Source organism: Canis aureus, chromosome 22 (assembly GCF_053574225.1).
Source record: "Canis aureus isolate CA01 chromosome 22, VMU_Caureus_v.1.0, whole genome shotgun sequence".
In the NCBI taxonomy this organism is placed as follows: domain Eukaryota; kingdom Metazoa; phylum Chordata; class Mammalia; order Carnivora; family Canidae; genus Canis; species Canis aureus.
Window position 1 is genome coordinate 11,526,836 of NC_135632.1, and position 16,809 is coordinate 11,543,644.

General features: G+C 38.4%; 1 protein-coding gene across 50 annotated transcripts in view; it reads left to right on the forward strand.

The window, feature by feature from the left end:
* LOC144293759 (uncharacterized) overlaps positions 1–16,809 on the forward strand; it is a 472,204-nt gene that overhangs the window by 170,898 nt on the left and 284,497 nt on the right. For 49 of the 50 annotated variants that reach the window (XR_013361003.1, XR_013361004.1, XR_013361006.1 and 46 more), the window contains 3 exons: positions 2,305–2,389; positions 3,502–3,613; positions 4,773–4,889. Coding sequence is in view for 46 of the 50 variants with exons in the window: in XM_077864835.1 (XP_077720961.1) it covers positions 4,779–4,889 (111 nt within the window). In the remaining 4 variants the exon portion in view is untranslated. The remainder of the gene's footprint in view (positions 1–2,304; positions 2,390–3,501; positions 3,614–4,772; positions 4,890–16,809) is intronic. The other variant, XM_077864836.1, reaches the window with a different exon arrangement.

Consider the following 16,809-nt stretch of genomic DNA (forward strand, 5'->3'; position numbering starts at 1 on the left):
CTTCCAATCTCTCCCAGCAGAGTTGGCCTGAAAGGCTAGACTCACAGATGATAATATCTCCTTTGATTTTAACTCAGCATCAACTGATGAAAAATTTTAGTTACTGCAAAATTCCTTTCCCATATTATGTAATCTAGTCATGGGAATGAAATCTTGCCATTTTCACAAGTTCAGCTTAAACCCTATGGGAGGGGAATATACTTGGAGATTGAAACTTGAGGGAGGTCTTAGATTCTGTCTACTATAGTCCTATTAAATTCTCTATTTGTAGTTTCTCCCTTCTAGTCCAGTTATTTGTCCTACTGAGTAGTTCAGTGTCATATTCATTTGAGTACAGTGTCTTTATAAAATTTTCTGTTGTCTAGTAACTCCAGTTCTTCATTATCAAGTCATTCGTTCATTATTTCATACTTTTCATGGCTATTCTAATGATTTATTTCTTATTAAAATTTTCTGTTGTCTAGTAACTCCAGTTCTTCATTATCAAGTCATTTGTTCATTATTTCATACTTTTCATGGCTATTCTAATGATTTATTTCTTATTAACATTAAGATGACTTTTATCTATTTCCCAACAAAATAAAACAGAGCTATGAGGTTTTAATTTGAATTTCACTAAAATTATATACTAATTCTCAGAGAAACATATTTTATATCTTTCTACTTAAAAAAATTTTTAAGGGATATTTTAGAGTTGTTAGATCTTGTTTATTATTCTTCAAAAAGATTTTATAGATTTTAAAGGTTTTACTCAATTTATGTATATTTGTCTACTTTGAACAGCAGTGTAACTTAATAGTTAAGCATGTGGATGTCATAGCTCAGCACCCTGGGCTTGAGTGCAGAGCTCCTTTCATTACCAACTCCTTCATTTAGTAGCTTTTTTACCTTAAATGATTTCTTAACCCAATGCCTTTGTTCCCTCGTCTGAAAAACAGGGATGATTATAATAGTATATTATTTTGGAGATTAGTGAACTTAATATATATATAGATCACTTAGAATATTACCTGGCACATAGTCAACACTAAGTAAGCATGTAAGTGTTATAAGCATGTTGGGTGTATTATTGTATCTTGTGATTCTGTTTACATTTTCTGATAAATAACGAGACTGAGAGCTTTATTATTGGCTATTTTGACTTTGGGAAATGTCTATTCAAGTCTTTTGCTCATGTTTTCATTGGTTATCTTTCATTTTCATATCACTTTGTGTTTTATGTGTCTGGATACTAGTAGTATATCAAATATTTGTATTAGAAACATCTTTCACATTTATTTGTTGGGCTTTTTACTCTTAATTGTGTGTTTGTGGTGAATAGGACCTCTTCATTTCAATATAATGCAGTTTACCAAATTTTCTCTTTATGGTTCATGTTTTCAATTTGCTGTTTAAAAATTTTCCCCTGCTACAAGATCATAAAGGTTTTTTTTTCTTTATTATCTCTTAGAAATTGTATTATTTTAGATTTCTAACTTAGAACTGTCATGTATCTATAATAGACTTGCCAAAATTTATTTTTTCCAATTGATGACACTACTTATTGAAAAGATCCAATGCATTTCAAGCTCCCTTCCTTTTTTTTTTTAATAAGTCAAGTAACTATACATATGTAGTTCTTTTCTTATATCTTCTTTGGTGTTCTATTGGTCTTCTTGTCTAGAATTTAAAAATAACCATCTTAGTTGCTATAACTTTTAATATTTCCTGATAACTAGTAGTGTTAATCCTCTAGCTATACTTTTTCTTCAAAATTTTCTTGACTATTATTGCTCCATCTGCTTTACATGTACAGTTTAGAATGTCTATGTTAGTTGACACATTCAAACACGTGTGTGCATGCATGTGCACACACGCATATACAGAGCCTTCTATGATTTTGGTTTTGATTACATTGAATTTATAGACCAATTTGAGAATAATTAACATCTTTATGATATTAAGTGTTCCAGTCCATGAAAATAGCATGTTTCTCCATTTAATTTCTCTGAATAATGTATTCTGTTTTTTTTGTAGATGATTGCATAATTTTTGTTAAATTTATCGTCAGACATTTAATGTTTTTTGACATATTTATGAATGATACTGTTCTCAAGCTTTATTTTGAAATTCGGCTGCTAGCATATAGAAATGTAATTGATTTTATTTATTGATCTTATATCCATCAACATTGCTAAGTTTGTTTTTAGTTTGAATAGTTGAGTGGTTGATATGTTTAATTTTTCTATGTAGGTAATTATATCTTCTGAAAATGATAATAGTTTTATTTCTTCTTTTTCTCCCTTACCTCATTTCACTGGTCAGTACCTCCAGGATATTGTGAAATTGACATGGTAATAGCTGACTTCCTTTTCAAATTCTGATTTCTGAGAGACAATTTCAGTTTAAGGTAGGTCTTTGTATTCTGTGTGTGTGTGTGTGTGTGTGTGTGTGTGTGTGTATAATGAGTTTTAATTTTATCGATTATTTTTCTGTATTTATTGAAGTAACACATTACATTTCTCCTTTATTCTGGCCTTAAGTGTAGGTCATATAACCAGATATTACCATTTATAGATGCCATAAGATAAACTATAGGACTCATGGGAGAGACCTTAAGGTTATACAGGTTGGTGCACTTTGACTTAGGCCAACAGTCATGCAGGAAGAGAGTACAGGGCAAATGAGAAGCCAAAACAGAAAAAAAATACTATTGAATACTTGTGTTATAAAAGTGTATAAAAGAAGCCCAACTTAAGTGTAGTATTAATGCCTAAGAAAAAATACTCAAACCTAAAATAAGGTTATTGACATAGAAGTCCCAAATTAAGGATATTGACTCATGTTCTGAGTCAGTAAAGACTAAATTCTTACTTACGTCCATATAATTAAATTTACTAGTAAAGAAAAAAACCCAAAAAACTATCTAGTCAACTTGGATTGGGATTCAGGTAAGTTGGAATAAAGAAGTTAAATCAACTGTTAAGCCAGAAGTTTCTAACATAAGATGATTCTCTAACATAAGGTGATTATGTTATGTGCATGTTATACACATTGGCTCTTGAAAATGGTAGAAGAAAAAAAAAAAAAGGAAAATGGTAGAAGAGATTGTATATTCTAAATGTCCTTCTAAATGGCCTTTTTAATTACCTTCTAGAGAGGATAAATTATTAATAACAAAAAAACATTTAATTTCACAGGCTTATATTGGATATATTAATAAAAGTTCTGCTTTCTAATTTTGTAACTGATAGAAGAATATGTATATATGTACTTAATAAATATATAATACTATAGTGATATAAGGAATAATAATTTTTAAAAAGATATTATTTTATTTATTCATAAGAGACACAGAGAGAGAGGCAGAGACATAGAGGGAGAAGCAGGCTCCTTGCGGGGAACCCGATGCAGAACTCTATCCCAAAGGCAGCTGCTCAACTAATGAGCATCTAATCACCCAGGTGTCCCAAGGAATAATTATTATTATTGCTAAAATAACTATTCATATTTATTCTCTAGGTGATGACTGAACAAAAACTTGGTGGTATATCAATCATTAAGCAGAGAATCAGGGAAGTGATACGGAGTGAAGTATTATAGGGATTTCACATGATGCAGTCATGGATGTTGGGTAAGCAGTTTACTATGACTATTATTTCTGTGTATGTTTCTGGGTCTGTAGGCAGCCAGGTAGGCAGTGGAGCAGGCAGTACTAAAACAGAGACAGACCTGAAGGTGGGGAGAAACAAAGGCAAAATGAAACTGTCACTGATAACCTGAAAGAATAAGGTCAAACTAGAACCCCCATCTTTCTTTTATTACATTTCAGCTTCTAATTTTGATGATTAGGTGACCTGCTGGAAAAGCTGATGCCTTTCTTCATGAAGCTAAGTATGCTAGGTGTCAGAGAAACTAAAGAAGTCTAGTCCAAGTTCAGTTTAGCCTGGGCTGGAGGAGATGAGTCTCACAAAGACAAGCTAGGAGCAGGGCAACCAACTGTCCTGATTTTCCCAGGACTGAGGGGCTTTCCAGGATAGGGGACTTATAGTACAGAAGCTTGGATAATCTCAGTTAAATCAGAAAGGTTGATCACTCTAGCAAAAGATCCCTAGTAACTTACTTGACTGTAATAAATTCAACACTACACTGAATTTTCAAGTGTAAACATGGCAAATGCTTCACTTTCACCTTCCAAATCCTGAGCAAATTTCTTACATGGTCTGTCTTACCAATAAAGGGAAGGAAATTCTGGTAAGTGGAGTTCCAGTTTAGCAAAGTTTATACAGTAATGTGATCTCTAGAGATAGCCACTGAGAAATTTTTGATTTGATTTTATGTTTAGGAATAAACTGTAATCTCCATTACAGATCAGTTTTGCTGCAGCAAATGCACAAAAAAGCCAGTTCTTCAGAACCGTGAATATGCCTAATTCATTTGAAGTGAGGCCTAAGTGTTTTAGCCAAATGCTAATAGCAGCTTGTAATGTATACATCATAAAATCCTGATGCATGTAAAATAATTTAACATTCCAAAATCTCTATGAATGTATACTTTATTTTTAGATAAGTTAATATACTATACAAATTTCTCACTTCATCAAGTTTTCCTTCATTATTTTCAAGTATTTTTAAAATTTAGAGACAAAAAATAAATGGAAAGCCACCTTGTGTTTCTTATATATAATATACTGTTTCTCATCTTGATCTCTGTGATTTTAAAAGCATCTATTGAATTTCCTTGAAGTTATGATTACATACGCCTTATCCATGGTTTTGTGTCCTGTGTTTCAGTCACTTATGTTGATCTCTGATCCAGAAGCAAATGATCTTCCCCTGACATATGATCAGACGGTCAGTAGTAGCCTAAAGCGATGTCACAGTGTCATTCACCTCACCTCATCTTATCAGGTAGGCATTTTATCATCTCATAATCATCAGAAGGGTGAGTACACACTACAATAAGATATTTTAGGAAAGACTACATTCACATAACTTTCATTGCAGTATATTGTAATAGTTCTATTTAATGACATTGTTAACCTCCTATTGTGCCTAATTTATGAATTAATTTTTATCATAGGTATATATTATTAGGAAAAAGCATAGTACACGTAGGGTTTGGTATTATTGTAATATCAGGCATCTACTGGAGTCTCTGAATATATCTCTATAGACTATGAAGAAGCAATCCATCTTGTAAAAAAGAGACTTTGTGACCTTTTTATATCCATGGAAATGATACAGGTGATGCATTGACATATTATTTTAATTAATCATTATTAGGTGTATTACATTGGAGGCCTTTCTTAGGCAATTCAGGTAATAAAGAAATCACCAGTGGGCTTGACTTTATAATTTTAATCTCCAAGCAATTGCTTTTCACTTTTTTTTGAGACTTTAAGTTTTCACTATTTAATTATTGTTAGATTTAACGATTTTCCTTTTTAAAATCAAGCCTTCAATTTTGGAGAATATAAAGGCCCTTTCTGGCCAAATTGCTGAAGATTCAGCTGTTCGTACCACTTAAACACTCAACTAGGTGCCATGAGATACAAATGGAGTAGCCAGAGTAAAAACTTTCAGTCTTTTAACACATTGTATTTGATATTTAAATATCAAAATATATTTCATTTTGAGAAGAAAACTTCAAGAACAAAAGCCTCAAATAGCTGATTTCAGTTATTTGAAGGTGTTGGTATGGACGATAATGGATTCTATTTTCTACATGATTCTGGAGAATAAAGGTAGAACTCATCAGAAATTCCCAGTGAGCTCTTTTTTTAAAAAAAAAAAATTATTTATGATAGTCACACAGAGAGAGAGGGAGAGAGGCAGAGACATAGGCAGAGGGAGAAGCAGGCTCCATGCACCAGGAGCCCGACGTGGGATTCAATCCCAGGTCTCCAGGATCGCGCCCTGGGCCAAAGGCAGGCGCTAAACCACTGCGCCACACAGGGATCCCTCCCAGTGAGCTCCTAATGACAAAACCATGGAATGTTAAATCTCAGTGATCTATTTTCCTTGAGACACTTGAGATTGTTGACCTCTGTTTTCTCTTAAAATTTTTCTAGTTTTCTCTTGCTTTAATTCCCCTTCCTAGTCTTTTACAGTTCCTATTTCCTTGCTTTATGGATTCCTCCTTGCCCCTTACCTTATCCAGTTGTTTCTCTTGGAGTTTGAATTTCTGGAACTGGTAATGTCATTTGCTAGATCACCAAATCCAGAAATCAGGATTTGATCTCATTTTTTTTCTCTTTTTCTCTTCTCTTATCATTATGTTCAATTAATCAAGAATTCTTTATCTCTTGGATGCTCAATTTCCTTAACAATTCTTGCAACTGCTCTTTTTCATGTAGTGCCACTGTAGCTGCCACAGTTTTGCTTTGCAATTACTTTTCAGTTATTGCAAAAGCTTCCTGATTAGCATTCCTGAATTGGAATTTTCTCATATTCTCATTCATCCTCATCTGTATGTTAGATGGAATGTATTATAGAGGAAAATAAAGGAAGATGGGGGGAAAGTGTTGTATAGTATTTAAATTTTGTAAAAGACTGGTAGGTTAAATTTTCATGAGAAGTTGTTGCTTGAATCAAGAATAGAAAGAGACCAGAGAGCATGCACTGAAGATATCTAGAGAATGAATTTTTCAGGCAGAAGGAACAGCAAGTACAAGGGCCCTGAGATATAAGCATGGGTGCTTACTTTATTCTTCCAAGTGACATGACCAAGAACCTTGAGCACTAAAGGAAAAGAAATCCTGAAACAGAACCTAATCAGGCATCTCAAGAGAGATGATAAATTTTACCCCTAAAGAAATGAGAAGCCCCTAAGTATAGCAAGCTGAGGAGTTATGTGATTTTATGTTTTCTAAGGATTATTTTGGGTGCTGTGTTGGGGAGGAGGATGAGGTACTGGGTAAGTGTGGTAAATAGGGCAGGAGGTTAAGAAGATATTGTAATTGTTAGGTTTTTTCCAAAATGAATGGGGAAAAATAAAACAAACAAACAAAAAAAACCCCAAAAAAACAGCAGAGCCAGGCAGTAGGTTCGAGAGTGCTTTTAGTGGGGAGCGCTCCCGAGCCAGGTTCCGTGACTGGGAGAGGTGGCCCGAGTCAGGGAAGTCGCACTGGGGTTGGGGAGTCTGGGGGTTTTTAAGCCTTATTGGTTCGGGGTCCGGATCCGGGTGGGTCCCTTGCCTAACACTATGTCTCTAGGTGATTCGCTGGGGGTGGTGATAGTACAGACGATGGGGGGTGGTCCCTGGCTGGAAAGTCCTGGATGGAAAGTTTTGGTTTCCTGTCTAGGCTTTGATTTACTGGAGATGATGTGGTGGTCATGGCTGCTTTGGTGGGAAGATCAGCCATTTTGGCCCAATTTGAGATGTCCGCCATTTTGGGTGCCCCTGTCTCTCAGCCAGCCCAACAGTAATAGTGCATGGAAGGACAGTGGTCACTGGAACCAGGATGTTAGATAGATGGTGTAGAGGCTGATCAGTTCTTCTCGAGCAGGCAATTAAGTTCACATCCCCAGCCGCCTTCCTTATAAGGCTCTCACACTGCTGACCACCGTATATTCACCTTAATTGCCCCAGGGCTGGGCCCCAGACATGCAGCAACAGCCCCTATTTTTGAGAACCTAGCTAAACTTATTCGAATTAGCTAATCCTAACCCTGTTTGTCTACCTTCACCCTTCATTGCCAATGGAAACCTCAATAAAGGTGTTTGCTCACAGTCCTCCCTTCCTCTCTGCCTTGTGACTCAACCTGGTACTTCCCTGAGTGACATTATGCTGTTTCTCCCCAGGGAGCTGGGATACTACAGTAACAACAACAAAGCATACCCTAAAACTCATTGCAGCTTCTGTCTGGTGCTAGGCCTCTGGCCTCACCATACCTCCCTCAACATACTGTGGCTAAAACAAATACGCAATGTATATTTCATAAATATATTTACTGAATGAACAGTACTTCTCGGAAAGCATTTTGGCTTTAAAAATTTAAAGAAGTGCCAACAGTTGATAGTTGCTCAATACATATTTGATGATTTTCTTGAATTAATATTAAAAAGAATTTTCCAAAAGAGATATCAACAGGGAAGATACTGCCTTAGTGTACGTACTCTTCTGAGACTTTCACTTATTATATTAATTCAGAAGGGACTCAAGTATTTGTTGGATAATTATAATTTTTTAAGTATTTTAAATTAATGTTTTGCCCAACCTGAGAGTTTTTTGATTCTTTGATAGCTACTGCTGATGATATTAAAGTAAACTGAGGGAGATCAAACAGATGGCAACAGTAAAGCACACATAAAAGAACTATAGAAACATTAGAGCTATCTTCTATATTAAAAGGTTAATCTTTAGGGGTTGATATTGATGGTTGGCAGGTATAATTTTTAAAGAAGATAAGACTTAGGTAAAAGAAGAGAAGAGTATAGTTGTCAGTGTGAAAAGTGTTGTGCCTTGGGTCTTGGCAAGGATGCAGTAAAGAATTAGAGATCTGCAGCACCCAAAGTGAAAGCAGAAAGCAGTTCTATTAAAGCAACAGTACATTCTCTAAAGGAGAGTGGGAGATTGGAAACCAGCCACTATGTTGCTTTTGGAGTTGGATATTATTGGGTCTGTCTGGGCTGGGAGGAGCTGTGAGGTACAATGGGGTGGTCTCTAACGGAGGCTGCTTTCATTCACCTTTCATCCCCACAGGTTGGGAGTGGGAGTTTTTGACTCTCTGAGGTTTGTGCCAGAATCCCCTCACACACACCACCCACCCCTGTAGCAGCCTTTCTCCCTGGGGAAAGGGCTAGAACAGCAATGCAAATGCATTGTAATGAGACTAAGAGTTACCCTGGGACAGAGGTGGGAGAGCACCTGCTTGTACCTGTGGCTCTTGGTCTGTTAGCCCCAGGGAGTCTGAAGCTTCCAGGGTCTTGGAAGCCACAAGGTCAGGATGTTGTGCCTTTCTGCTTCTAATGAGTAACCGATTTATCACCATCCTTGTCTCCAGCCTGTGTCTCTATCATCCCCCCATCAGGGACTGCCTCAGGCATTCCTTCCACTGCTCATATCTAGCTTCGACCTAACATGGTGTTCAGGATTTTCTAGAAAAAAAAAAAAATGCTTGGGGATCATTCAGTGACATGTGGTGATGAGTCTTCTGAGTTCAGATTCCCACTGATTTCCCTGATTGGACTTGAAAGAATTAGACCGGGGATCTGCTATAAATGAAAGCCGTTAGATACAGTTCACAGACCCAGAGAGCATTGTTATTTAATGATTTTATGTTTTCAAATTAAAATATAGTATAATTAATTTTTTTTGGACATGCTTCTATAGATATTTATCAATTACATAGTTCTAGGAAAGCATTGCCATAATCAGAATACATTCCATCATCTCCTAAATTTCCCTCATGCTAACCCTTTGTAGTCACACCCTCTGCTCCATACTAGCTCCCGTAAGTCACTGATACGTTCTTTTTCACTCTAGTTTTGTCTTTTGCAGAATTCCTTTCACTCAGCATGATGCCTTTATGATTCATCTGAAAGATACAAAGGGCCCAAAGATTAGTATGTTGGTTTACTTACTCATTCACCCAGTGAAAGACATGTGGATTGTTGCCAGTTAGAAATTATGTATATAACTACCATAAATGTCCAGGTATCCATTTTTTTGTGTGAACATAAACTCGTATTTCTTTAGGGAAAATACCCAGAAGTAGGATTGCTGAGTCATACAGGGAGTATATGTTTAACTTTATGAAAAAGTGCTAAACTTTTTCTAGAAAAACTATCATTCTGTATTCTCATCAGCAGTATTAAGAATTTCAGTTGCTTTGGCTCCTTGCTGACATGAGATGTCATTGTGTTTATTTTGTTTTGTGTTTTAAAAATTATTTACTTGAGAGTGAGAGAGCAAGTGAGCATGTGTGTTCAGGTGCAGGGGTGGAGGGAAAGGGAGAAAGAGCAGTTCTCACTAAGCCTGGAGCCAGGGAGGGGTGGAGGCAGGGCTGGATCTCACCACCCTGAGATCATGACCTGAGCCAAAATCAAGAGTCTGATTGCTTAATGGACTGAGCCACCCAGATGCCCCAGATGTCAGTGTTTTTATTAAGGTATTTAATAGAATGTAATTATATCTCATTGTGTTTTTAAAATTTTATGCATATATCTTTTAACCTTTCATTTTGAAATAATTATAGATTCACATGTGCTTGTAAGAAATAATAAGAGAGAGCACATGTACCTTTTAATCCAGTTTTCCCCATTGGTAACTTTCCTGCATAACTATAGAATAATATCACAATCTGAAACTTGACATTGATTAGTTAAATCAAAAATATCAAACACATCAAATAAACTGGCTTTATTAAAATTTCACCAGTTTCACATTAGCTGATTATGTCTTTAATTTCATGTAATGTCATCTCAGGTGTAGGTTTATGTGACTATTACCATAGTCAGGATACAGAACAGTCCCACTGCAAAAATTTCTTAAGCTACTTTTTATTAGCCACAGTTACCTTCCTCCCTACTCTACTCCCCGATTCCTGGCAACCATTTATCTCTCTGTAGTCTCTCTATAATTTTTTTTTTCTTTTCTTTTTTTTTCTTTTTTTCTTTTTTATTTTTTAATTTATTTTTTATTGGTGTTCAATTTACTAACATACAGAATAACCCCCAGTGCCCGTCACCCATTCACTCCCACCCCCCCCCTCCTCCCCTTCCACCACCCCTAGTTCGTTTCCCAGAGTTAGCAGTCTTTACGTTCTGTCTCCCTTTCTGATATTTCCCACACATTTCTTCCCCCTTCCCTTATATTCCCTTTCACTATTATTTATATTCCCCAAATGAATGAGAACATATAATGTTTGTCCTTCTCCGACTGGCTTACTTCACTCAGCATAATACCCTCCAGTTCCATCCACGTTGAAGCAAATGGTGGGTATTTGTCATTTCTAATAGCTGAGTAATATTCCATTGTATACATAAACCACATCTTCTTTATCCATTCATCTTTCGATGGACACCGAGGCTCCTTCCACAGTTTGGCTATCGTGGCCATTGCTGCTATAAACATCGGGGTGCAGGTGTCCCGGCGTTTCATTGCATCTGTATCTTTGGGGTAAATCCCCAACAGTGCAATTGCTGGGTCATAGGGCAGGTATATTTTTAACTGATTGAGGAACCTCCACACAGTTTTCCAGAGTGGCTGCACCAGTTCACATTCCCACCAACAGTGTATGAGGGTTCCCTTTTCTCCACATCCTCTCCAACATTTGTTGTTTCCTGCCTTGTTAATTTTCCCCATTCTCACTGGTGTGAGGTGGTATCTCATTGTGGTTTTGATTTGTATTTCCCTGATGGCAAGTGATGCAGAGCATTTTCTCATGTGCATGTTGGCCATGTCTATGTCTTCCTCTGTGAGATTTCTGTTCATGTCTTTTGCCCATTTCATGATTGGATTGTTTGTTTCTTTGGTGTTGAGTTTAATAAGTTCTTTATAGATCTTGGAAACTAGCCCTTTATCTGATATGTCAGAAGTCAGTGGCATTTCTATACACTAACAATGAGACTGAAGAAAGAGAAATTAAGGAGTCAATCCCATTTACAATTGCACCCAAAAGCATAAGATACCTAGGAATAAACCTAACCAAAGATGTAAAGGATCTATACCCTCAAAACTATAGAACACTTCTGAAAGAAATTGAGGAAGACACAAAGAGATGGAAAAATATTCCATGCTCATGGATTGGCAGAATTAATATTGTGAAAATGTCAATGTTACCCAGGGCAATATACACGTTTAATGCAATCCCTATCAAAATACCATGGACTTTCTTCAGAGAGTTAGAACAAATTATTTTAAGATTTGTGTGGAATCAGAAAAGACCCCGAATAGCCAGGGGAATTTTAAAAAAGAAAACCATATCTGGGGGCATCACAATGCCAGATTTCAGGTTGTACTACAAAGCTGTGGTCATCAAGACAGTGTGGGACTGGCACAAAAACAGACACATAGATCAGTGGAACAGAATAGAGAATCCAGAAGTGGACCCTGAACTTTATGGGCAACTAATATTCGATAAAGGAGGAAAGACTATCCATTGGAAGAAAGACAGTCTCTTCAATAAATGGTGCTGGGAAAATTGGACATCCGCATGCAGAAGAATGAAACTAGACCACTCTCTTTCACCATACACAAAGATAAACTCAAAATGGATGAAAGATCTAAATGTGAGACAAGATTCCATCAAAATCCTAGAGGAGAACACAGGCAACACCCTTTTTGAACTCGGCCATAGTAACTTCTTGCAAGATACATCCACGAAGGCAAAAGAAACAAAAGCAAAAATGAACTATTGGGACTTCATCAAGATAAGAAGCTTTTGCACAGCAAAGGATATAGTCAACAAAACTCAAAGACAATCTTTGGAGATGTTGTGCTTAGAAGACCTATCGAGTATAGAAAGAGCTAGATTGAAGTCACCAAGTATAAGTGTATTATTATCTAAGTATTTCTTCACTTTGGTTAATAATTGATTGATATATTTGGCAGCTCCCACATTCGGGGCATATATATTGAGGATTGTTAAGTCCTCTTGTTGAATAGATCCTTGAAGTATGATATAGTGTCCCTCTTCATCTCTCACTACAGTCTTTGGGGTAAATTTTAGTTTATCTGATATAAGGATGGCTACCCCTGCTTTCTTTTGAGGACTATTCGAATGGTAAATGGTTCTCCAACCTTTTATTTTCAGGCTGTAGGTGTCCTTCTGTCTAAAATGAGTCTCTTGTAGACAGCAAATAGATGGGTCCTGCTTTTTTATCCAGTCTGAAACCCTGCGCCTTTTGATGGGGTCATTAAGCCCGTTCACATTCAGAGTTACTATTGAGAGATATGAGTTTAGTGTCATCATGATATCTATTCAGTCCTTGTTTTTGTGGACTGTTCCACTGAACTTCTTCTTAAAGGGGAATTTTAAGAGTCCCCCTTAAAATTTCTTGCAGAGCTGGTTTGGAGGTCACATATTCTTTTAGTTGCTGCCTGTCTTGGAAGCTCTTTATCTCTCCTTCCATTTTGAATGAGAGCCTTGCTGGATAAAGTATTCTTGGTTGCATGTTCTTTTCATTTAGGACCCTGAATATATCCTGCCAGCCCTTTCTGGCCTGCCAGGTCTCTGTGGAGAGGTCTGCTGTTACCCTAATACTCCTCCCCATAAAAGTCAGGGATTTCTTGTCTCTTGCTGCTTTAAGGATCTTCTCTTTATTTTTGGAATTTGCAAGCTTCACTATTAAATGTCGAGGTGTTGAACGGTTTTTATTGATTTTAGGGGGGGATCTCTCTATTTCCTGGATCTGAATGCCTGTTTCCCTTCCCAGATTAGGAAAGTTTTCAGCTAGAATTTGTTCAAATACATATTCTGGCCCTCTGTCCCTTTCGGCGCCCTCGGGAACCCCAATTAAACGTAGGTTTTTCTTTCTCAGGCTGTCGTTTATTTCCCTTAATCTATCCTCATGGTCTTTTAATTGTTTGTCTCTTTTTTCCTCAGTTTCCCTCTTTGCTATCAACTTGTCTTCTATGTCACTCACTCGTTCTTCCACCTCGTTAACCCTCGTCGTTAGGACTTCTAGTTTGGATTGCATCTCATTCAATTGATTTTTAATTTCTGCCTGATTAGCTCTAAATTCTGCAGTCATGAAGTCTCTTGAGTCCTTTATACTTTTTTCTAGAGCCACCAGTAGCTGTATAATAGTGCTTCTGAATTGGCTTTCTGACATTGAATTGTAATCCAGATTTTGTAACTCTGTGGGAGAGAGGACTGTTTCTGATTCTTTCTTTTGAGGTGAGGTTTTCCTTCTAGTCATTTTGCTCAGTGCAGAGTGGCCAAAAGCAAGTTGTATTGGGAAAAAGAGAAAAAGAGAGGAGAGAAAGAAGGAAAGAAAAGAGAAAGAGAAAAAAAAGGGAAGAAAAAAAAACGAAAAAAAAAAAAGAAGAAAAAGAGAAAGAAAAAGAAAGGAGAAAAAAAAGGGGGTGGGGGGAAGGAAACAAATCAAAAAGCAAAACAAAACAAAACAAAACAAAACAAAAAAGAACCACCAGGGAGTATCTTCTGATTCTGTGTACTTTAAGTCCCTTGGCTTCTCCTGGAAGTTGTCAGTCTAGCTGGTGTTCTGGGGGAGGGGCCTGTTGTGCTGATTTTCAGGTGTTAGCACTTGGGGGAGCTGCTGTGCCCCTGCCTGGTGCAGGGCTCAGTGGGGGTTGTTTACCCCGTGAGGCCGCAGGAGGAACAGCCCCAGTGGCGGGGCAGCTCTGGAAACGTGGATTCAGCTCTGGCAGGAACTCCGTCTGCAGGGCCTGGAGGCTCTGGGGCGGGGCCGCTGATCTGCTCAGCTGGGGCAGGAGCGTCCTCGCTGTCCTGGGCCCTCCCGGCCTCTGCCTGTCCCGGGGGGGCCGGATCCTGGGCTGTGTCCCGGCGCCCGGTGCTCCGGGGTCTGCGCTGGTGGATTCGCGCTCCCGGGCCGTGCAACCCCCTCCGCGGAGCCGCCGCCCGAGCCCTCCGAGCTACTCTTGGAACCGCGCAGCCCCCTCCGCACGGAGCCTCTTCCTCTGCCCAAGCCCCTCCGAGCTGCTCCCGGGGCCGTGCAGCCCCCTTCGCGGAGCCGCCGCCCGAGCCCCTCCGAGCTGCTCCGGGTCCCGCCGGGTCCCCCCCCGTGCGCGCTGCAGCCCTTAGGGAGCTCGGCGCACTCTCCTGGGCGCGCAGTTGCTCTGTTACTGTCTCAGGGAACCCGAGGGCATCCCCGCCCTCCTGGGTCCTGCTCCAACTCCCCACAAGCCCCTTTCCGCCCGGGAAGGTCGGTGCAGCTCCTGCTCCTCCGGGTCGGGGCTCTCCTGTCCTGGGGACACTCGCCCCGGCCTCAGCCCGGCTCCTCGCGGGGCCCCTCCCCCTTGGAGGCCTTTGTTTCTTTACTTCTTTTTCCCCGTCTTCCTACCTTGATAGAAGCGCGAACTCTTCTCACTGCTGCATTCCAGCTGGTCTCTCTTTAATTCTCAGGCCGAATTCATAGATATTCAGGATGATTGGAAGGTTTTCTAGGTAATTTGGTGGAGACAGGTGATTTGGAGACCCTACTCTTCCGCCATCTTGCTCCTCCCCCCCTCTCTATAATTTTTTATTCCAAGTTTATATAATGGAATAATATGGTATGTATTATCTTGAGATGGGCCTTTTCTATTTAACATAATTCCCTGAGATCCATCCAAGTTGTGGAAAGTGTCATTTAGTTCTTTCCTTTTCATTGCTGAGTAGTATTCTTTGTATGGCTATATCAGAGTTTGCCTAACCATTCAGTCACTGAAGAAAATTTGACTTGTTTCTGGTTTTATGCTATTGTGGATGAAGCTGCTATGAACATTTACATACAGTTATTTGTGTTAACATAAGCTTTCATTTCTCTGGAATAAATGCCCAAATGTGCCGTGTTGGGTCAAATGCTGAATACATAGTAGCTTTGTAAGAAATTGCATACTATATTCCAGAGTGACATAGCATTTTCTAGTTCCACCAGCAAAAAATGAGTGATTTGATTATTCCATGTCCTTCAACCCACATGTGGTGTTATCACTATTGCTTTTTATTTAGCCATTCTGGTGGCTCATTCTGGTTTTAATTCATATTTCCCTAATGGCTTATGATGTTGAAAAGTGATATGTTCATTTTTCATCCATATATCCTCTTTGGCAAAGTATCTGTTCAAGTCTTTTGGCTATTTGTTAAATTGGGAATTTTATTTTTTTAAGAATAAATTATGAGAGTTTTTTTTTAAAAAGATTTTATTTTATTTACTCATGAGACACACACACACACACACACACACACACACAGAAAGAGAGAGAGAGGCACAGGCACAGGCAGAGAGAGAAGCAGGCTTCATGCAGGGAGCCTGACATGGGACTTGATCCTGCGTCTCCAGTATCACGCCCTGGGCTGAAGGCGGCACTAAACCGCTGAGCCACCGGGGCTGCCCTCTGAGAGTTTTTATATGTTCTTGAGACATGGCCTTTGTCAAATAATGATTTGCAAGTATATTCTACTAGTCCATAGTGTGACTTTCCCTCAATAAACAGTATATTTTCTACAGCAGGAATGTTATTTATTTTGGTAAGTCTAACTTATTTCTTATGTGGGTCATGCTTTTAGTGTCATATTTAAAATCTTTTTGTTAGATCCACTTATGAAGATTTTCTGTTTCTTTTTTATTTTTAAGATTTTATTTATTAATTCAGGAGAGACACACACCGAGAGAGAGAGAGGCAGAGACATAACATAGGCAGAGGGAGAAGCAGGCTCCATGCAGGGAGCCTGACATGGGACTCTATCCCAGGTCTCCAGGATCATGCCCTGGGCTGATGGCGGCACTAGACTGCTGAGCCACCAGGGCTGCCTTCAATTATGTTTTCTTTGAAAACTTTTATAGTTTTATAGTTTTACATTTAGATCTGTTCATTTTGAGTAAGTTTTTGCATATAATGTGTGATTTAAGTTGAAGATTATTACTTTTTTAATCATGGTGTACTATTTTTAATGTGATTCTTTTATTTTGGTTAAGATTTTAGATTGTTTTTATCAGTATTTATTATTTTTTTAAGTATGTATGTATTTATTTATTTAGAGCATATGTGCGAGTATGTGAGCAGGGAGAGGGGCAAAGGACAGGGAGAAAGAGAATCCCAAGAAGACTCCCTGCTGAGCGCAAAGCTTGACAAGTGCTCCATCCCATGACCCTAAGATCATGACTTGAGCTGAAACCAAGAGTTGGTTGCTTAACT